At 46.3% G+C, this 23,441-nt stretch overlaps 1 protein-coding gene across 3 annotated transcripts in view; it reads right to left on the reverse strand.

The window, feature by feature from the left end:
* Window positions 1-1,116: 1,116 nt before the first annotated feature.
* LOC138570249 (zinc finger protein 850-like) overlaps window positions 1,117-23,441 on the reverse strand; it is a 128,453-nt gene continuing 106,128 nt past the window's right edge. For all 3 annotated transcript variants that reach the window (XM_069649001.1, XM_069649000.1, XM_069648999.1), the window contains one exon: window positions 1,117-22,211. In XM_069649001.1, the coding sequence (XP_069505102.1) occupies window positions 18,856-21,324 (2,469 nt within the window). In that variant the 5' untranslated portion in view covers window positions 21,325-22,211 and the 3' untranslated portion in view covers window positions 1,117-18,855. The remainder of the gene's footprint in view (window positions 22,212-23,441) is intronic.

A 23,441-nucleotide genomic window follows, 5' to 3' on the forward strand; every position in this document is an offset into this window, starting at 1 on the left:
TGTGTACTACTCAGTCTGTCACAAATGGAATGAATTGCTATTTGCAACTGTGGGACACTTTTTCATTTGTGTTCTCGACAATTGCATGCCCCAGTCCGACAATGATAACCGCTAAAATATATTTATCAATTTGGTGGGACCCTGAACACAATAAATGTACACTGATCAAAACCTGTAAGGGAGCTGCAGTTGGCAAAAAGTACAATAAAAGAAACATGAAGAGCCATCGAGCCGGAATATGGGTTCTGCATTGTGAATTGCCTCTATACCAGGAGGAAATATGCAGTAAACCTTGAACATAGAGAAGGCGTTGGTTAAGAGGCTGCCATTTCATTTGAGAGAGGGGCCAAACAACAGGTACCTCAACTGTCTTCTTGAAGATTCCCATAATCCTCAAGGACCACCACAGGATGCAGCGGTTTGTTGGTTAAGAACTGAAGATGAACTCTAGCTATTCATGGTGCAGAAAGGGAGGACTATCCCTGGGCTGCAGGGTGATGCATTCATGCAGTAGCTCGCTTGTGCAGTGCTGGTGACCATGCAGTGTTTGATGTATTCCACCTACAGAATGGCATGCAAACCCTATGCATTCTTTATACAATTTCCGCTGAAAAGGATAGTGTGAAATGTGCAATTTTTGCTAATTATTTTGACAACATTCTCGTGGTTGGGGAATCCCCCACCAAACCTCACTAAGGTTCTTTTTTCATGCTTGCTTGCAGCAGTTATTTGCATTGTTTGCATATTTGCATAAACCTTCACTCGACCCGATATTAATAAGCGCTATGTATAGCATAAGAGTTCTTCCAGGATGAGCTATGAGTTGGGATGAGGACCGGAGGGGTCAGGAGGTGAAAAAGTAATCCATGTATTCCAGGTTTCTCTCCTAACACAGCTGTCTCGAGCCCTAGCCAGAGGTGGGTCTGGAGAACCTTACTTAAACTTTCTGTGGATGGCATATTAAAGAAGAGTGGCACAAACCTGAACTCTGGTCTTAAGGGACGAAAAGAAAAAATTTGATCAGAGATGGGCCGAACTTTGTATCATGTTCTACGATCCCACAGATGATAGCACATGTCAAACGGAAAAGAGAACACACAACTACTGACAGGAAACTAAGCTTACATGGTTTTTATTAAACAAAAGTAAAATATAAGACTATTGCATAGAAATTGGTTCAGAATGGCTGTAACAAACATTCTTAGGAGTCGTCGTCTTTGAACTCAGGATTATCAACAATGGACAGTAAAGAAAAAGGCAGTCACAGGGGGTCACTGGGCCCTTCTGCCTCTTTTAGCATTTAGGGCTGCCTCCCTTTGCCAAGTGTCCCAAAGGTCCTCCTCTTCAATGGGGCTCGCCTTCTCTCCTCTTCCGAGGCCTAGGGGCTCTCCCCTCATGGATCTTGTGACCTACTCACTCGTCCTCACCTATGGATATAGTGCTGTGTTCACTCTCCCAGGGATATAGTGCCCTGCTCACCAATCCACACCAGTGATATAGTGCCCTGCTCACTCTCCCAGGGATATAGTGCCCTGCTCACTCTCCCAGGGATATAGTGCCCTGTTCACCAATCCACACCCAGTGATATAGTAACCTGCTCACTATCCCAGGGATATAGTGACTGTTCACCAATCCACACTCAGTAATATAGTGCCTGGCTCACTAGCCCAGTGATATAGTGCCCTGCTCACTTTCCCAGGGATATAGTGCCCTGCTCATCAATCCACACCCAGTAATATAGTGCCCTGCTCACTCTCCCAGGGATATAGTGCCCTGCTCACCAATCCACACCCAGTAATATAGTGCCCTGCTCACTCTCCCAGGGATATAGTGCCCTGCTCACCAATCCACACCCAGTGATATAGTGCCCTGCTCACTCTCCCAGGGATATAGTGCCCTGCTCACCAATCCACACCCAGTGATATAGTGCCCTGCTCACTCTCCCAGGGATATAGTGCCCTGCTCACCAATCCACACCCAGCGATATAGTGCCCTGCTCACTCTCCCAGGGATATGGTTCCCTGCTCACTCTCCCAGGGATATAGTGCCCTGTTCACCAATCCACACCAGTGATATAGTGCCCTGCTCATCAATCCACACCCAGTAATATAGTGCCCTGCTCACTCTCCCAGGGATATAGTGCCCTGCTCACCAATCCACACCCAGTAATATAGTGCCCTGCTCACTCTCCCAGGGATATAGTGCCCTGTTCACCAATCCACACCCAGTAATATAGTGCCCTGCTCACTCTCCCAGGGATATAGTGCCCTGCTCACCAATCCACACCCAGTGATATAGTGCCGTGCCCACTCTCCCAGGGATATAGTGCCCTGTTCACCAATCCACACCCAGTGATATAGTAACCTGCTCACTATCCCAGGGATATAGTGACTGTTCACCAATCCACACTCAGTAATATAGTGCCTGGCTCACTAGCCCAGTGATATACTGCCCTGCTCACTCTCCCGGGGATATAATGCCCTCTTCGCCCCCCCCTCATTGGAGCAGATTCCACTGTTAAGATTCAGGGGGGCTCTTCTCCCCCTCACTTGAGTAGACTCCTCTTCTAGTGTTTCAGGAACTCCTCTCCCATTACTGGAACAGACCCCACTTTTGGGATTCAGGGAGTTCCTCTCCCCCCTCAGTAGAGAGGACCTCACTTTGGGGGCACAGGGTGCCCCTTCTCCGCTCAGTGGAGCACACCCCTCTTTCGGGGTTCAGGGAATTCTCTCCGCCTCACTGGAGCAGACCACTCTGGAATATGACATTTCTTGCAACTAATACGAGAAAGCTCTCAACACATTCACAGAGGTGCTGGAAGTAAATTAATTTGTAATAACTGGATATGATTTTAAACAAGTCGGAGAAATACTGAGCACTCAAAAATCATTACATCTCTAATGCAAACATACATGCTGTATAAATCATTGTACATTATATACAAAATCAGATTAAGTTTATTTCAGACATTACCATCATGTATAACATCTTTAACAGCATCTTGAACAGATAACCATTATCTATGGGTAATATTCAAATACAAGATTAAAAAAAACACATTGGTAAAAAATGTTTACAAAAGTTAACAAATGTAGTCTTTTGAAATTCTTGTGAGATAAAACCGGTGTAATAAACTTGCTTCTATCAAGAAGAGAGTCTTCATCCTACACACAATTGCAGAGAAGGGTGCACCAATTTTTCGGGCAAATCCCATTTGAAACTGTAAGTCGATTCTCTGCACCATACTTAAGTACTGACATCTGTACGTAAGCCAATCTAATATGCTATTTCCTGCCACCAAGAGGTACTGAAGTAAATTAATGTGTAATAACTGGATATGTTTTTAAATACATACAATTCAGGGAAAACCTAAGCCCTCAAAAATAGGTACATATTTATAAAAATATGAATAACATCCAAAACCTGTAAATTCAGTTTATCTACAATACTTAGATTTGCTGGGAAAACACCATAGTTCAAATCACACAAAAATTGCAATGTAATTGAGGTCGAATTGAGAATAACACTGTTGAAAGGGATGTCAAAGGCATCGACACATTTCTGAAGCCAGGCAAATTAAAACTGCAACAGAATAAAAATATCTATCTTCAGACAACACCCTGATTGATAAATTAATCCATAAGACCTTTCTCACATTGCCCCAGTAATCATCTACTCGAAGTTCTCATTACATTTGTTTGCACCCTGTCAAAAATAGTTTCCCAATTTTCCTGGATTTCGAACAATTTGATATACATTTTTAAAGAAGATTCAACCAACCACAGTAGGAATCCTCTTTAATACTTAAGAAAATGGGAGACAACTCACTTTCATAGTTTGCATGTACCTTACAACACTTGCCAATTGCACCACTTTGTATCGCCAAATATCCCCATAGTGTGGATTCGTGGTTTAAGAATGTGATAAGCTGAATACATATCTAAGAAGTTATTAAATAAACATTCTATGAAGCATGTGCGCACTTCTGAAACAAGATTGAATACACCAGCCTAGTTTTCTTTTTGTATTTAACATGTTTACGCTCCCTGCTCTGATAGAATTATAAACCCATCTATGCTTCATTAGCCATTGGCATACTAATTCCTATAACGTTCTGTGCATATGCAATGGTTTAACAAAGTGGGTTTTCATTTCCACCACCCACCCGTAAAGCTGTATTAAAAAACGAAATATAATTTTCTTCTCACAGTCAGTGAACTGATGATGTTTTTCTCTTATGTGAGGTATCTGGTGTCAGAATAAGAGTTTAGCTTTTCTGCCATTCAGTGCACCAATAATGTTTTTCTCCTGTGTGGTGTGGGATTTCACATGTGGGTTCAGATTGGTTTTCTGATTGAAGAGGTTTTAATTTTTGTGCGTTTTTTCATGGCGAGTTGGTTGCCTTCTTTTACTGAAGCTTTGCTGATATTCAGTACACTATTATTGGTTCTATGCATTGTGGGTTCGTGCATGGTGAGTTTGGTGCCTTTTCTTGCCAAAACCTTTCTGATCTTAAGTACACTGATAAGCGTTTGCTCCATTGTGGGTTCTTGCATGTTGACTTGGTTGCCTTTTCTGACTGATTCTTTTCTGATATTCTGTGCACTGAAAAGCGTTTTCTCCATTGTGGGGTCTCATGGTGAATTGGCGGTCTTTCTGACGGAAGCTTTTCTGATATTCTGGTCACTGATAAGTGTTTTATCCATTGTGGGGTATCATGTAGAGTTGATTGCATATTCTCACTAAGCTTTTCTGATATTTAATAATAATACATTGTACAGATAATGGATTCCCCACCCCATTGCGACTTCTATATCAATATTGGTAATTTGAATGGGTGCAGAAATCCCATATAAACAAAAATGCTTGAACAAATCAACCACAGTCCATAGAGTAATAAAGTCTCTGAAAAAGGCTTAGCCAAAGTCCATAACTAGTCTCTGCAACATCCAATGAGGTATAGGCAGTCCCTCCAAATAGGAGCTATCACTGAACTACTTCCTCTTTCTTTGCAGCTCACAGCAATAGATAAGTGAAATTTTTCTTACCGTTTCATTACCCGTTACTGTTTATTTGGCATTACTATCCAGAGCCTTCATGCTCCGATTATGATAATAACTTTTTATTAGACACTCAACTGCATCTTATGAAATTATTTCCTCACCATTCGTTTTTCCGCTGTAATTCTTGCGGCCTTATCCGACATCAGCTGCTGTCCTCAGAGGGTGCTGGAGGCCTCGCATTTTACATGTGGACATTGCAGCTGTTCTAATCTGCATTCCTGGGGTACGAGCTGGTGCCGGAGGGCTTGCATTATACATGCTGAGCCCCCGGCTTCTGTTTCACGCTTCCGCGTGATTTTGTCTTCCCCTTCTCTCGAGCCCCTCCTTCCCACACCCGTCTCTTACCTTGGCGCTGGGAAAGAGGAGGCCGCGCATTATGCGTTACCTCAGCTGAGGCCCTCGCTCGTGGCTGCAATATGCCAGCAGAGGGAGCCTTTACTCGTTTGGTCCTTTTCCTCGCCTCCGGTGCTCGGTGACGCATTTCCTTTGATTCAAAAGATTCTAACAGGCAGCGAGCGCCGGAGACACCCGTAAAAGAGGATTTATCTCCAAATGTATTCAATTTCTGCTAACCTTTTTTTTACTATATATATATATATAAATAAAACACGAGAAGGCTTCTTTTATTCCCCTGATAGACAATTATACTGAAACAAGAAAAAACAAACAAAAAAAGGGATTACATATAACAAACAAAAAAAGGGATTACATATAAACAAATTCAGGAATATATATGGCGGCACAATACACCCCCCAAACTGATCCGGAATTTGTGGAGGAGGAGCGATATGAAGAGCAGGATATGGCTTTGGCAGACAGTTTTAAAAGAGTGCTTGGCTCCTCAGTGGAGACTACCATTAAAAAAGCAGTGGCAGACATGCTGCTACCTATCCAACTATGTCTGGACAATATGGAGGCACACCTAAAGGGAGCACCCCTGCAGGGCAAAGAGAGCTCAGAAGAGGAAGAGTGCTGCTGAAGGGGGTAGTACACCGGCTAGAAAGAGAAAAGAGGACTCTCTGACTGCCCAGAGCCAGTCAGAATCAGCCTCAACCTCAGCCACGACCGCCATCATAGATGCCTTCTCAAGGCTCAAGAAAACCTTTTTGACCAGGAAGGAGACTCCTTCCGAACCAAGACCCTCTCACCCGGAGGAGGATAAAGTGGGTGCTAGACCCTCGAGCCCGGAGGAGGATCAACAGGGCACGGATGATGATGAGAATCAAGGACGGGGATCACAACGATGATCAGACTCTCTAATTCACAGAGGATGAGGAGGAACAGGACGCAGGATCAAGACCCAGCACATCTGGAATGCGGCAGCCCCCATTCCCAAATAGCAGCCTGGTGAGCATTATGCTCTTGAATGTTTGTTCCTGAAGAATTGATTAACCCCAGAACATCAGACTGGGCTCCGTCATCCAGGGTTTTGGAGTACATCAAAGACAGGCTCTGCCGGGGGGGGCGCTGTTGAGAAGCCCGAAAATAGCTGCCTAGCTGTGGAGCTCCGTGGAGCGTGGACTCAGATCCGGCCACATTGGCGGACCGCGCTGCTCCAATCACCCTAAATTAACCCAGACTACTGCCGACATCATACTGCCTGTCCCGATCTGATTCCAGCTACAATCGGGCTCTGGGGGACCCGCTGTGCCTTGTTGAAGTTGGGGCCTGATCTTCGGGCGGACCCCGGCGCTGTCGGAGACCTGGCTGGAGCCGCCTCTGCGGGAAGCTGTGCCGCTCGTCAGTGGCGCGCTTGGATTGTGCCTGCCTGCCCCGGACACTCGATCCTTGTGGGCGGCTGTGATTGTGTTACACAACCCCCTCCCCCCCGCCAACTGCTGCACTGGGGGGCTGGGGCCGCGCCTGGTCTGGTGGTCATGACCGCCCCTCCTCCCTGCTGTGCGGTGCTGCGGCCCGGCCCTGCCTCCCGTGTGAAGGTGAGTGACTACTGGCGGAGGACCGCCTCTGGGACCGCCGCGCCTGGTGGTCTGGAACCGCTCTGAGCCCCCACACATTGGACACCGACGGCTGCAGGATCCAGCAGCATACCCCGCGGGCCGAGGTCCGTGCTCGCGGGGCAGGTGAGGAGCTGGGGGGGCTGACCCCCATTGACTCTCCCACATTGGCCATCCACGCGCTGCTGCTCACACGCGGGTGCCCTTCCGGCGCGACGGAGGCGCCACGGCTGCCCCACTGACTGGACCAGGCTGCAGGTCCTGGCACACCCGACCCCTGGGCCCCAACAATGACTGTGGCTTGATTGTGTCTACAGGGCCGCGGGCCCCACTTAGTACATCCACTCTTCCCCAGGACTGCCTACAGCCACACCTTATCTTGGCTACTACGCCTCTGGCTGGTGGGCACCACACTGCTTCGCCTGCCAACAGCCCTGCTATATCCGGCTCAAGGGTCCAATGTCAACCGAAGCCTGATTGTGGTTGCAGGACTGTGGATCCCATCTACGTTTTCATCTGTCAGCTAAGGTGCCCACAATAACACCGCCTCTTTAACACTGTGTTGCTGATCCGGCAGGCACCACACTTCACCAATTACGCCTAACATCGCCCTGGCAGCGCGATGATGCAACTCGTCATTGCCCTGACATCCTTAACGCTGGAGGGCTGCACAAACTACTGACCCCATTGTGTCCATATTGCAGCCTCACCATGACTTAAACCCTGAATACATCCGCTGTGCCACTGGCTACCCCTACTTCTTCTCTACTACACAGTCCTGCGGCCACTGGGCACCAAAACTTGGTGCTACACCCCTGCTCTTTACGCTGCGCCATCCTCGACTGCTTCGGCACCCCCTACCACACTTGTAATGTCTAACAGATCCAGAGGGGCCAATAAGGTGGGCGCCATGGACAAAATTGCAAAGGCTACCCAAGAGCGGACCCGGGATTCGCGACATCCGCCCAGGAGGACCCTGAACCCAAGCCTCTCTCCAGTGCACGGACCCCGACCTCACTGCGATGATGGAATCAATGGCCAAAAATGTTGCCTCTTTCCATGAGAAACTGGATGATATAAACGCCAACGTTGCATCCCTCAAATCACGGGTTGATCAAGCAGGGACTAGGATCACCAAGACGGAAAATCGAATTGGGGCAAATGAGGAGGGGCTGCAGATTCTGCAGGACATGGTGGCCACTCTGACCCGAGATATGAAAATGGTGAAGGCGAAGTGTGGTGACCGCGCAGGAACAACCTTCGCATTGTTGGGGTCCCTGAAAATGCCCTTAAGGGGCGTATGGAAATGGCAGTCGAGAACTTCATTAAAGATCTACTGGGTGATCCCGCCCTGTCCCCATACATCACGGTCGAACGGGCTCACCGGGCCCTATCACCACGCCCCAAACCAGGAGACTTTCCCAGGCCCATCATCGCTAGAATTCTCAACTACAGAGATAGGGACCTTATCCTTCACCTGTCGCGCGAGAAAGGCGACCTGCGCCTTGACTCACACACCATCCGTATATTCCCCGACTTCTCTTTTGGGGTGCAACAGGAGAGGTGTCAGTTCCTAGGAGTCAAGAAACTGTTACGAGAGCGCAACGTCCCTTACGCAATTCTTTTCCTGGCCCGGCTCAAGATTACCTTCAAGGAAAAACAGTACTTTTTCACCGTCCCGGAGGAAGCTGTGAAATTTACAGAGTCACAGATACCACTTCACAATCCAAATGGAGACCCCATGGTCGATGATTGAGCCTCAGCTACCTAGAATTTATGTAATCTGTTCACTACTGCTTGTTCTTCAATGTGCTGATGGTAACAACATCTTACTGGTTCAACTACGCATACACATTTGTCACTTGAGACAATCACACCTGGCAAGCGCCCCACCAGAGGCCATTAACTGTTCCTCACCATACAATGCCTACCTGTTGACACAGGCTCATACTTGCTCTTGAGGCTTAACCAATTGCTCCCATGTCCCTGGGTACTGACCACTCATGATTGGGGCGTTCTGTCCCCGGACCAAGCCCCTCTTACCATGTCCCTGGTGGTGTGGGAAAAATGTGATTACTATGCGTTCCATTGACCAATGTACCGCTTGATACTCTGTGTCATTTGCATTTGTTTAGGTGTCCACCACACGGCAACAGCGCACCCCACTGCGATTGCAATGTTCACTCTTGTTAGATTGATGTTGGGTATTGGCCCCAGTTGGGCCATTAGCTAGGCGGACCCATGTTGGGACTCTCCCGCTGACCCCTGGTTCATGGGGAGTTCTGCTTCTGCAGGGAGGGGGGAGGCTGGGAACACTACCTACCAGGAAGGGGCGGTAGGGTAAGGGGGCAGGACTGGGGTGAGAAATGTTATTGGAAAAGGCAGAGGCAGACTGGCAGATCACATGGCATCGGGGTGCCCCTCAGAGCGGCAGTCCCCGTGGTAAACATATTCTACGACAACAGTGGTGGGATGTACCCTAGACACCTAGAATGCCTACTATGGTGATGTCCTGGAACATTCGGGGCTTGAGTAATTACACTAAGGCCCGTAAAATCATGGTCTACGCTAATCGATATGGATGTAAAATACTACTCTTGCAGGAAACACACTATACGGGCCCTTTGACAAAGTGTATGGCGCCATCTTGGGGTCCCAACAGGTATTCTACCTCATACTCTTCCACTCGGGCCAGAGGGGTGCTGACAATGATTCACAAATCACTCAAATTTGTACTTCACAAGAGCTACATTGACCCGGAGGGTAGATATATTATATTACACTGGGCAATTGCTAATAGAGAATATCTCTTGGTGAACACTTATGGTCCTAATGTAGACTCCCCCGATTTTGTAGACCTGGTGGCATCTATATTGCTGGGCTATGTGGGGGTGCAGATTATCTGGGGAGGGGATACGAATTTCATACTGGACAGAACAGGCACAGCTCCCAGACTACTGTCTGGTCCAGCACGTAGACTGCTAGCACACAGCGCAACGCTCGATATCCGAGATGTATGGAGGACATTACATCCGCAAACACAGGAATATACCCACTACTCTTCAGTGCACGCTAGTTCCTCCAGAATCGACATGTTTCTGCTGTCAAGCGGAATGCTGGGCAGGGTGGAGGAAACACAAATACTTGCTCGCACTCTGTCGGACCATGCCCCAATCATGCTATCCCTGGAACTGGGAATACATGCCCCTACCATTAACACTTGGTGATTCAAGTCTGCCGCCCTGCAGGATATTGTGTTTAAGGCAGACATCCTTGCTGACATCCAGTCCTCCTTTGAGCATAATACACCCCAGTCCACTACCATGGGAGTCCGATGAGATGCCTTCAAAGCCTTTATCAGGGGAATGTCCATATCTAAGGAGGCGGGAGTGCTCCAAACTAGAAGAACAGCCCTCGGCCGCTCTGAAGCCAGACTACGCGAACTAGAGCGGGCAACCCGACATCAGTTGACCCTGCTACCCTCTCCCAAATTAGCGAAGCACTCCAATCATTTAATGAACATGCCACCAGGGAAGTCCCATACTTTAGCCATCCACAAGCTGCGCGGATGTATGGAGAGGGTAATAGACCCAGCAAAACACTGGCTGCTCTGACAAGGGGGAGTGGGGCCAAACTCAGATCACTTGTGTCAAGGATTGCTGGGGTGCAGTACTATGGTCCGACCAGCAGATCGTAGCAGTCTTTACAGACTTCTACACAGAACTATATTCCCAACCCCCCGAACATAGTGAACCCCACATGAGGGACCTCCTCGAACAGATACCCACTACTTGTATTTCCCCCGCAACCAGAGACCAACTAGATTCCCCAATCCTACTAGACGAAATAGTCAAGGCCATATCCAGTCTCCCTAAGGGTAAGGCGCCGGGCCCCGACGGGCTCACGGCAGAATTCTACCAGGAACACGTAGCCATACTGGCCCCTAAACTACTTGAAGTATGGGACGAGTCGCTCTGGTTAACGACCCTTCCCCCCCCATCACTACGCGAGGCCGTCATAATGGTGCTACTCAAACCCGGTAAACCCAGCGATGAGTGCGGATCCTACAGGCACCTCTTGCTAATGAATCTGGACACTAAAATCTTTGCCAAAGTAATAGCTAACCGCTTCCTTCCAGTCATGACATACATGTTCCATGACGACCAATCAGGCTTTGTACCAGGGAGATCCACTTCCTTTAACATCAGTTGGCTGCTCAAAGTGATGGCACGGATTGATCTGGGCATGAATGCAGTTGCAGTCACACTTGATGCCCAGAAGGCATTCGATATGGTGTCCTGGAAGTACATGTGGCTGGTACTGGAAACTATGGGCATCAGGCCTGACATGATCGGATATATTAAGTTACTATATACTTTCCCAGTGGCCAGAGTTTGAGTCAATTCCCTTACGTCGGGCCTGATCCCACTCTTCAGAGGCACCCGAAAGGGCTGCCCGTTCTCCCCAATACTTTTCGGCCCGGTGATAGAGCCAATGGCCGACCACATTAGGGCGCACCACTCACACAGGGGGATACGGTTGAAAGACACTCCTGAGATTATTTCGCTATATGCGGATGACGTATTATTGTTCATCAGAGACCCCGCTATTCACCTCGATCCAATTTTACACGACAACACTCGCATAGGTACACACTCTGGATTCACCATAAATTACACCAAATCTGAGCTCTTTCCCCTCACCAGTTCCACCCAACAACCTGCCACTGAGTATACACTCTGCTGGTCGCCCGATGGGATTAAGTACCTAGGGGTCCAAGTGTCCCTGACCAAGGACACATTGCAAGCAGGCAACTACCTGGCCGCGGCACAGCAGGCTGAAGCCAAAATGGCATGATGGCGCTCCCTTCCACTGTCACTTGCCGGGAAACTCTCACTTATTAAGATGGTACTGCTCCCCAAGCTGCTGTACATATTCAGTAATCTGCCCGTCTGGCCAGGGAAGAAATATTTTACAAGACTGCACAAATTGTGCACACCGTTCTTATGGCACTCTGGCGCTGTGCGCAAAAAATGGTCTGGGTCTGACATGACACTCCCCTACGATAGAGGGGGGGGTTCACTGCCCCTGACCTGCTGCGGTACTGGCTTGTGGCACAAGCGCAATTCACTTCGTATTGGTATCCTGGGCCCCCTCTTCGCCCCCATGTCAAGCTGGAAATTCTGGCGGCAGCAGGCAACAACGTAATGTCATTAATACTACACCAGCAGTATGTACCGGACTCGCCCATTGACCCGGTCCGAACCACTGTGCATGCTTGGGGTCGAATATTTAAGGCTTGTGCCGAACAGCAGCCATACTACAAGTGGCTCCCCGCCTGGAGATTTCCCGGGCTGGAACACACACATGACACAGCCCTGGCGCGACACTGGGAGGCCCTGGGGTACCTCGCTCTAACGGACTTCTACCCGGATGGGCAGTTTATAACTCCAGAGACGTGGAGACCGGGCCATTCAGGTTCGGTATTGGAACTTCTGCAATTCTATAAACTCTGCGCCGCCTTCCGAACTGCTTGGCCTGGTTTTCCTAAAGAGCCCCCGGACTCCCCAGGGATCGCCTACATTGCTAATTCGGGTGGCGCCCGTGGGATGGTCCCTTCACTGTACAAGCTTTTGCTGATGGGTGCCCCACTCCAACCCTCCAGGGCCCGGGATGACTGGGCGACCGAGCCGGATTTGCAGCTCACTGACCACTTATGGGGGAAAATGTGCTCACACACTAACAGAGTCTCCCTCAACTTTCGCTACCGAACCATGCAATACAAATTGTTAAACAGACTGTATTATACCCCGCACAGGATTTCCAGGTTTGCTCGAACCACCCTGCAACCCTGCCCTCGCTGTGGTACAGAGGGCGCTGATCATTTACATATGTTCTGGGAATGCCCGAGGTTGGCAGAATTCTGGGGCAAGATCCTGGAGACACTATCTGAAATCTATGACACTGTTTTTGACCTAGACCCGATGAGTGTTTTGTTCGGGGTGTGGCAGGCTCAGGGGGCCACATTTCTGAATGTGAGCTGCATAGTGGCCAAGAAGTGTGTTCTACAGAACTGGAAGAGCTCTTCTCCCCCCTCATTCCAGAAGTGGTTAAACCTACTCACCTGGTCCTGTAATTGTGAAGAGGAGTTCTTTAGTATGATCCCAGCTCGCTCCCGCCCTAAACACATTTGGACTGCTTTCACCAGTTACCTGCATAGCCTGGACGAGACCTCCTCCGTAGATAGTCCCTCCCAGACCTCTCATGAATGTCCTGACGCGTTATGATACACCGCGATGCCTTATTCCCCACCTGTTGTTACATCATGGTCTTTTTCTACCACTGTATTTATTTATGCATGTATTGAACTCACTGGTTGCTCTGATGTATGTGTATGCTATATGCCTCTGCCAGCAAAAAGAAATGTTTTTTTTTTTTTTTTTTAAAAAGACAGGCTCTGCCAGCCCCTGGATAAAGAGGTCCGGGCCAAGCTAAAAGCGGAATGTCCCCATCCCGAGATCCCAGAGCTGAGCTGGATGCATAAATGATCACCTTCCTGGTTAAGAACAGCAAGGACCCCAAGAAAGGCATCAACAGAGCCTGCAGGTCTTGTCAGGACAAAGTCCTAGACATTACAGGTCCTTTAGCTAAAATCATGGACCTCGCTGAGAAAGCCCTGGACACAGGGAAACCAATTGACCCAACCACCCTATCAGGATGGCCTCAACGAGCCCTCTGCTTGCTCGGTAATGCCAACTGCGCTATTTCAGCCGAACATAGGAAGGGCATCCTTATGAAAATAGACCCTAAACCTGGGGAACTCGCCACTCTGAATCAGGCACAGCCGCACAGGGCTGTTTGGCGGCCCTTCGTTAAGGAAATGTCAACATTTGTCGCACATTCACTGCTTTAGATAAAGCACAAGCCTCAATAAAAAAAAAAAGTTCTCTACTAAGGTTTTTACCTCGGGCTGGACGAGGCAGGGGCCACTCATCCTTCGATAGAATGTCCCATCAATCAAGAGATCAAAATTACTACTGCCAGGACAGAACAGACACCTTTTTCCCTTCCTGAGGAATTGGAAGGGGCCGCGGCTGGAGAAGACGGCAAGATACCCAGCACAACAGGCTCCATGTCAGTGGAAACAAGGCAGCGCCGCAAACGCCCATAGGAGGCAGGATAGCTCTCTTCATGCAAGTGTGGGACTCCTTATCAGGAGATGCCTGGGTCAGAGACACCGCAAGAGGGTTTTGCTTAGAATTTCTTGCCCAGCCTTTTCAAGCGCACCTCGCCGGCACAAATCGCAATGTCGTACGCAGACGCCTTAGCGTTAGACAGCAAAGTCTGCAGTCTACACCTAAAGGACGCCATATGCCCATGCTCAGATCACAGCAGATTCTTCAGCCCAATATTCCTGGTGCGCAGGCAGCAAAAAGTTCACTGTGTAATAAACCACCAACTTCATTGTCTACCGCCATTTCAAAATGGAGGGAATTCACATGCTCAGGGATATTCTGAGACCAGGCAACAGGCTCATTGGCCTAGACCTAAATGATGCATATCTAGCAGTGCCCATCCACCCAGCACATGCGAGTTACCTGAGGTTAACATGGACGAATCAGGACTGGGAATGCACAAGGTTGCCCTTCTGGCTCTCCTCGGCACCTTGGGGCTTCACCAAACTCCTACAGCCGGTCGTAGTACATCTCAGGGAGAAAGGCGTGAGGTTTACCATATACCTCGATGACATCATACTCATGGCACAGACCGAGGACCTGGCAAGTCATCAAGCCCAGCTCACCATAGACCTATTTCACAACCTAGGTTTCCTCATCAACTGGGAGAAATCAATCCTCTCGCCCTCCAAGAGCCTGGAATTTCTGGGGTTCATAGTGGACACTCAGAACTCACAGCTCCGTCTGCCAACTCCCAGGATACACTCTACTCGGTGATCGATCCGCAGTCTCCCTCATAGAAACGCCATCTCCCTCCAGGAGTTGGCGACAGTAATAGGTCTCCGGTCATCATCCATACAGGCAATATTCCCCGGCCTGCTACATTAACGCGAATTACAGAGACTGAAAGGTCAGCATCGGAGACGCAACCTCTCTTTTGCGCCTAGCCCTCTAGCCCGAAGCAAGAACAGAGCTCAACTGGTGGCGCACACACATGGATGCCTGGAACGACAGAGCGATCTTCGGTTCGACTCCCGACATAGTGATAGAATCGGACGCAAGCTGTTTAGGTTGGGGAGCAAGATGCGGCTCCGTGGCCACGGGGGGGACATGGTCTTCCCAGGAGCTAGAGATTCACATACACTGCCTGGAGCTTCTTGCAGGCTCCTTCATAGTGCGATCTTTCGCCAGAGGCAGAGTGAGTTGTTGTATATTACTCAAGATGGACAACATTTCTGCCATGAGATACATCCATCATCTGGGTGGCACCATATCGAAATCTCTAGCAGAACTAGACAAGGATTTTTGCCATTTCTGTCTGGAACACCAGATATTCCTAACAGCGGAATACCTTCCAGGGCTAAGAAACAAGGTGGCAGACTGGCACTCTCGGCACTCGGTAGACTACAGCGACTGGAGACTCGCCAGAGAGATCTTCATGCGCCTTCAGCAAACATGGGGTTCTTTGTCCAGGGACCTTTTTGCTCCTCACCTCAACACCCAGCTCCTGGAATTCTACAGCTGGAGACTGTATCCAGCGGCCACTGCGACAGACGTCTTTTGACAACGGTGGACTGGGGGGGTTGCTTATGCCTTTCCCCCGTTCACTATGATAGCGAGAACCCTGGAGAAGGCCTGCCAGGAGCAAACAGAGCTAGTCCTCATAGCCCCGGTTTGGACCTCTCAGACTTGGCATCCAGTTCTTATGAAACTTTCATCAGATTTTACAATCCTACTACCCCAATCTCTGAATCTGCTGTCGGGTCCGACAGGTCAACGCCACCCCTTCTCCTAAGCGGGTCGTTGACCGTACCAGGGCAAGATGGAGGGTCCCAGCATTTCAAGCAAGGCAGTCAGTCTTATTGAGGAGAGCTGGGCTCCCGCAACTTCCAAGAGATACGCTAACTCTTGGAGCACCCGGACACGCTGGTGCTTGGAGCTGGATCTCCAACCAGTTTCAGCACCTGTAGAAGAGATTCTAAATTTTCTAGCTTCACTAGTAGAGTGCTATCTGGCTTACAGAACAGTGAATGCTCATCTTTCTGCAATTTCAGCCATGCACGATCTTGTGGAAGGCTGCCCAGCAGGGGAACACCATCTCGTATGCAGACTGCTTAAAAGGTATACGTCTAACAGTACCACCTCCGGCCCGCTACAACAAACTGTGGGACGCAAATACGGAACTTAACTTTTTTCTTTCCTGTCCTTGTAAAGAGGAACTATTCCGTACAGCCCTCTCGGGCAAGCTCACTATTCTACTATGCCTAGTCTCCTGCAGAAAAGTATCGGACGATACAGCTCTTGACCTAGCAGGTAGGACTTTCTCTTCAGATGGAATAGGTTTTCACATATCCAGAAGAACCAAGTGCCACTCAAGAGAGATTTCATATCCGGCCTTTAGCGAGCAACTGAAACTATGTCTAGTAAGATACCTGAAGGTCTTCCAAGAGGTGAATTCGCCTCTCAGGTCCAACAGCACAGGGCAGCTCTTGAGGTTTATGGTATTTGCATCTACAATAATGCATTGAAATTACAATCCATCTAAAAAAAATCCAACGAATGTAAATGCATCTAAATGCTGTCTTTTGAATTAAAAGTACATATCCATCGAAAATAGGAATGGACAAGTTTCGATAGATATGTACTTTTAAATGTTAAAGATAGCATTTCGATGCATTTATTTTGCACGTTATAACATTACATGGAGCTGTCCAGTCCAAAATCTTTTAAGTATTTCGGCACTGGCCAGCCTCATGAAACGTTTTAGTGCTTATTGTTTATTGTGGGGGTTCCCCCCCAACCTCCAAGGGCAACCCCCTAACCCAACCCTAAATCTAACCCTTAATCCAACCCTAAATCTAACCCTTAATCTAACCCTAAAACTAATAACCCAACCCAAAATCTAACCCGAAATCTAACCTGAACCCTTAATCTAACCCTAGCCCTAACTCTAAAAATAATCCTACCCCCAACCGTAACCCTAATCCTAAATCAAACCCTTAATGTAACCCTAAATCTAACCCTTAATGTAACCCTTAATCTAACCCTAACCTAACCCTAAATTTAACCCCACCCATAATTATCCATCGAAATTATCCATCGAAATGCATTCAATGAATATGCTTTTCGATGGAAAAGCAATTCAATTAATACATTTCAATGTATATGTATTTGATGAATACATTTTCGATGGAAAGTCCAGCTACCGCTCTTGATAGCACTCTGTAAACCACATAAAGCAGTCTCCACCCCTACCCTAGCTCCCTGGGTACGCTGGACTCTCACATAAGCAGGAATAGATACCAATCCGTTTGGAGCACACTCAGTGAGAGGCACTATGTCCTCCAAGTCCTTTCAAGTTGGAGTCCGATTAGAGGACATTATGAGAATGGCCTACTGGGCAGGAGAGTCCGTTTTCAAACAATTCTACCTAAAACCGGTAGAGTAAACCGCAACTGTAGTGGTAAGTAAGTTTTAAACTAGCATAATGGGAGCCTCCAGTCTTGACATAGAATAAAGATCCAGAATAACTTTTAAGAAAGTCTTGATTCTATTAAAGACACAGAGGCAAGCATTATCCCGCCCAATTAAAGAAATTAAACAGCACAATAACGGGAGGGTGCACAGTTATTCAATCTGCTATTCTGAAAGTTACGATTATTCCTCTTTCATAAAGAACGTAATTTCTTTCCATCCCACACATCCAATAGGGTTATTATGCACACCAGGTAACCCTGTGATGTTTTCTCATTTTCCGAAAGGGACATCGGACAAGCCCTCTTGACCGGAGAGGAGTTTCAACAGGATGTCCACAGCTGCAAAGCACTGCCGCACACACATCCATTATTCGTTCTTCATGGTTCGCAGTGTCGAAAGAGGAAGTGGTTCAGTGATAGCTCCTATTTGGAGGGACTGCCTATACCTCATTGGCTGTTGCAGTCACATGGTGCAGTTACTAGTTATGGACTTTGGCTAAGCCTTATGGGAAACAGAATTTTTTCAGAGACTTTATTACTCTATGGACTGTGTTTGTTTATTATGTTCAAATATTTCTGTTTATATGGGATTTCTGCAACCATTCAAGTTACCAATGTTACCATACCGCACGTGCAAAAATCTTGCTGCTGAGCTTCTATTTGGATTTAAAATAAAAGAAAGACAAGCATAATTCCTGCTCCATATCTTTAATCGAATCAACACTTTCGTAGAAGTTATTCTGGAAAATCTTTATTTTCGCATGTTGAGTTGGCTGTCTTTTCTGATATTTAGTCCACAGTTTTCTCCATTTTGGGTTTTCTCATGGTGAGTGGTTAGCCTTTTCTGACTAAAGTATTATCAGACATTTAGTGAACTGGTAAGTGCTTTTTCCATTGTGGGGTCTCACTGAGTTAGTTGCCGTTTCTTACAGAATCCTTTTTGTTAATTAGTGCACTTCTAAGAGTTTTCTCCATTGTGGTTTCTCTTATGGTGAGCTGGCTATTTTCTAACAGAAGCTTATCTAACAACCAGTGCACTGTTATTTACTTGTCTGTGTTCCTCATGATGCGTCACATTGCCGTTTAGACCGACGTTGTCCTTGCATTCAGTGCCTGATGAGGTTTTTAGTCCCATGTGGGTATCCTTATATTTGCTTAGATCTCTTTTGTCAGTGAAGTCTTTCAGCTATTTAGAACAATGATAAGGTCTTTCCCCAGTGTGGGTTCTCTTATGTACAGTTAGATTGCTCGTAGATTTGAAGGATTTCTGACATTCAGAGCACTGATATGGTTTTTCCCCGGTGTGGGTTCTCTTATGTTGAGTTAGAGTGGTTGTTGAACTGAAGGATTTCTGACATTCAGAGCACTGATGAGGTTTTTCCCCAGTGTGGGTTCTCTTATGTTGAGTTAGATTACCTTTAGAATAGAAGCATTTCTGACACTCAGAGCACTGATGAGGTTTTACCCCAGTGTGGGTTCTCTTATGTTGAGTTAGGGCAATTTTTAGGCTGAAGCTTTTCTGACATTCAGTGCAGTGGTAAGGTTTTTCCCCGGTGTGGGTTCTCTCATGTAGAGTTAGAGTGCTTGTTGAACTGAAGGATTTCTGACATTCAGAGCACTGATATGGTTTTTCCCCAGTGTGGGTTCTCTCATGTGTAGTTAGATTGCCTTTGTAATAGAAGCATTTCTGACACTCAGAGCACTGATAAGGTTTTACCCCAGTGTGGGTTCTCTTATGTTGAGCTAGAGTGCTTGTTGAATTGAAGCATTTCTGACATTCAGAGCACTGATAAGGTTTTTCCCCGGTGTGGATTCTCTCATGTCTAGTTAAATCTGTTTTATAAATGAAGCTTTTCTGACACTCAGAACACTGATGATGTTTTTCACCTGTATGGGTTCTTTTATGCAACGTCAGGCCCATTTTGTGACTGAAGCTTTTCTTGCATTCAGTACACTGATAAGGTTTTTCTCCTGTATGGGTACTTTTATGGTTGGCCAGAGTCCTTTTATCAGAGAAGCTTTTCTGACATACATCGCATTGATAAGGTTTTTCTCCTGTGTGGGTTCTTTTATGGTTGGCCAGAGTCCTTTTATCAGAGACGCTTTTCTGACATACATCACACTGATAAGGTTTTTCTCCTGTGTGCGTTCTCTCATGTATTGTCAGATGGCTTTTACGGTGAAAGCTTTTCTGACATTCAATGCACTGGTATGGTTTGTCTCCTGTGTGGGTTCTCTCATGTTGGGTCAGATGGCTTTTATGACGGAAGCGTTTCTGACATGTTGTGCACCAATAAGGTTTTTCTCCTGTGTGGGTTCTTTCATGTAGTGTCAGATGGCATTTATGACGAAAGCTTTTCTGACATGTAGTGCATTCATAGGGTTTTACACCCGTGTGTGATCTCTCGTGTGCCATTAAATGGACTTTCTGTCTGAAGCTTTTTGGGCATTCTGAGCACGGATATGGTTTTTCCCCCGTGTGTGTCCTTTCATGGATAATTAAACTGCTTTTATCCCTGAAGCCTTTATGACATGTTGTGCACTGATAAGGGTTTCCTCCTTTATGGTTTTTCTCATGTAGTGTCAGTTGGCTTTTAACACTGTAGCTTTTCTGACATTCAGTGCATTGATAGGGTTTTTCACCTGTGTGCCATCTCTCATGTATCATTAGCTGGGATTTTAGATTGAATCTTTTGGGGCATTCTGAGCATTGATATGGTTTTTCCCCAGTGTGTGTCCTTTCATGGATAGCTAACCCGCCTTTATCCCTGAAGCTTTTCTGACATGTTGTGCACTGATAAGGGACTTCTCCTGTGTGGGTTCTCTCATGTTTGGTCAGTTGGCTTTTAACACTGTAGCTTTTCTGACATTCGGGGCATTGATGGGGTTTTTCACCTGTGTGCCACCTCTCATGTAACATTAGCTGGGATTTTAGATTGAATCTTTTGGGGCATTCGGAGCATTGATATGGTTTTTCCCCAGTGTGTGTCCTTTCATGGATAGCTAAACCACCTTTATCCCTGAAGCTTTTCTGACATGTTGTGCACTCATAAGGTTTCTCTTCTTTGTGGGTTCTCTCGTGTAGTGTCAGATGGCTTTTATGACGGAAGCTTTTATGACATGTAGTGCATTCATAGGGTTTTACACCTGTGTGTGATCTCTGATGTGCCATTAAATGTACTTTCTGTCTGAAGCTTTTCGGGCATTCTGAGCACTGATACGGTTTTTCCCCAGTGTGTGTCCTTTCATGGATAGATAAAGCGCCTTTATTCCTGAAGCCTTTCTGACATGTTGTGCACCGATAGGGGTTTCCTCCTTTATGGTTTTTCTCATGTAGTGTCAGTTGGCTTTTAGCACGGTAGCCTTTCTGACATTCAGTGCATTTGTAGGGTCTTTCACCTGTGTGCCATCTCTCATGTTCCGTTAGTTGGCTTTTGTGACTAAAGCTTTTTGGGCATTCTGAGCATTGATATGGTTTTTCCCCAGTGTGTGACCTTTCATGGATAGTTAAAAAGCTTTTATATCTGAAGGTTTTATGACATGTTAGGCACTGATATTTGTTTTTCCCATTGTAGCGTCGCCCAGGTAGATTAAAATTGTTTTTCAAACTTAACCTCGTCTGAAATTCAGGGCATTGATATGTACTTTCTTCCATGTTCAGAATTTAATGCAGCTATTATTTTTTGTTTGAAGCTTTTCTAACAATTTAAAAAAGAAATTTGTATTCTGGTTTAAATTCAAAACTTTCACAAATACAAGCGAGTAATACATTTACTAATATACATTACGATAATATTCTAACAAATGGAGCACTGATAAGGTTAATTTGGGAGGATAATATCAAACAAAATAAACGGTCACCAATTACATGTGCACCTCGATGATCATATCATGTTCAATATTAAACTCTCATATTCTTGGATATATTGCAGCGTACCCAGAATCACTTCTTTCAGGATGTTATAGGTTGTCACAAAGGCAACCGAGGATTTGCTGCACAAATTTCTTGATGCATTTCAGTGTTGCTCTGCTCATGGAGGGCCGAACTGGTTTAGTGACTAAAACATTTCTTACAGTGAGTGACACAAGAAGGATTTTAATTGGCTTTTCCATGCATTGGGTAAAGAAAACTAAATGTAATCTTCAGATTTCTACTCCCATGTACCATCACAAATAATTTACAATGGAGGGATTTTTCAAGGGCAATGCATAGATGTGTGTGTCCTTACACAAACATAGTCTTGTAAATATTTCAACGTGACTGTTGGCCGATTCCTTCTTATAATTAGTGCTTCCATTGGACCTACAGATGATCTACACTTTGCTTATAAGACCTCAGTTTTCATTAATTATCACAGTCTGATTGCTGATATTTTCTCCACTACCAGTTTGTGACCACCTCAGACTTCTAAATATGGATGGTGTAATTCTGAGATCTTTATGACAGATTCACTTCTTTCATGTAAAACCTTTTTATGGTGCTGGTTGCTCAGGAGGTGATCCCCTATAACCTCTCGCTTTTTCCATCCATGCTTTTGTCACCTGTAAAATCAACGAGAGATGCATTTTGTTGATGTAAAATAGGGCATAGAAATTACACATGTGCTACGTCAGTGTAAGGTGGGAGCACTAGCAGAAAAGATGCAGTGAATCAGATTTTGAGTTTCCTATCTGTGCATGGCTTATTATACATGTAGCAGGATTGAGAGCAAATTCAAATGAAGATGGTTTCTAAAAATGTGATTCATTTTTGGATACAGCTAAAACATTCGACCAACTGTGTGAAACTGTAATATGGACGCAAGCATACAATTTGAATACCTCAAACATCCCATCAGAAGGGCCAGAGTAAAACCGTATTCTTTTGCAGCTTTTTTATACACGTTTACATTTAAGGAATTCTTAGAAAATGCATTGTACATAATGAACTCTTAATCTACCAGTTTTAGTGAAAAAACAGAATAAGTGTCATGACTCACCGTCAACCCCCCCTACATAGTGCACTTTCTACCATCGGCAACTTCCATTCTCATTCACAGACATCTGTGCCACATTGACCACATTGAGACCTTCAAGGCAAACCTCCAGCCCGTGAGCATTCTATCCCTATGCCCCCTCCTCAGAGGAGAACAATGTTTGCATCAACAAGAAGACTGCATTCAACAGTCAGCACCCACCTGATGTATCCACACCAAATATGCATAACACATCCCCCAAACACCCCCCCAACGAATTTTGTAGGGCTTCACTGCTATGGTCTGCTTTGATAAATGCCAATCACATCAAGGCATGGATCTTTGATCACCTCCACCAGCCACACAGAGACACCTTGAGTGACCCATCATCACATGATGTTCGACATCTTACCCCACAACATCACATGGTCCTATGGATCGTATGAAACACGGGAAATGGCTGACAAGTAGCATGTAAAGTTATATTATAAAATCCAGTTACGACTTGTAAAAAAAAAAAAATATGTTTAAACTCTTTGTCTCATTTTTTATCATTTGATCATTTTAGATTTCTTCTTACCTTGTTATTAATCATAACATATTTTTCTGCATATTGGACTGGAAGAAGGTGGATGACCTCAGATTATCATCAGGACTGGATATTTCGACAAGGTTCTGGGCCAGTTAATAGCTTGGCAGGTACATCTGCACTGACATTGGACTCATACAGAGATGTCGATCTTAGTGAGACTGTGCTCCGAAGGGGAGCAAAACATCTTCCGAGGGATTGTCAAGCTCACTGTGCATTTGTTCTTAG

Source organism: Ambystoma mexicanum, chromosome 2q, assembly GCF_040938575.1.
Source record: "Ambystoma mexicanum isolate Mex_15411 chromosome 2q, UKY_AmexF1_1, whole genome shotgun sequence".
In the NCBI taxonomy this organism is placed as follows: Eukaryota; Metazoa; Chordata; class Amphibia; order Caudata; family Ambystomatidae; genus Ambystoma; species Ambystoma mexicanum.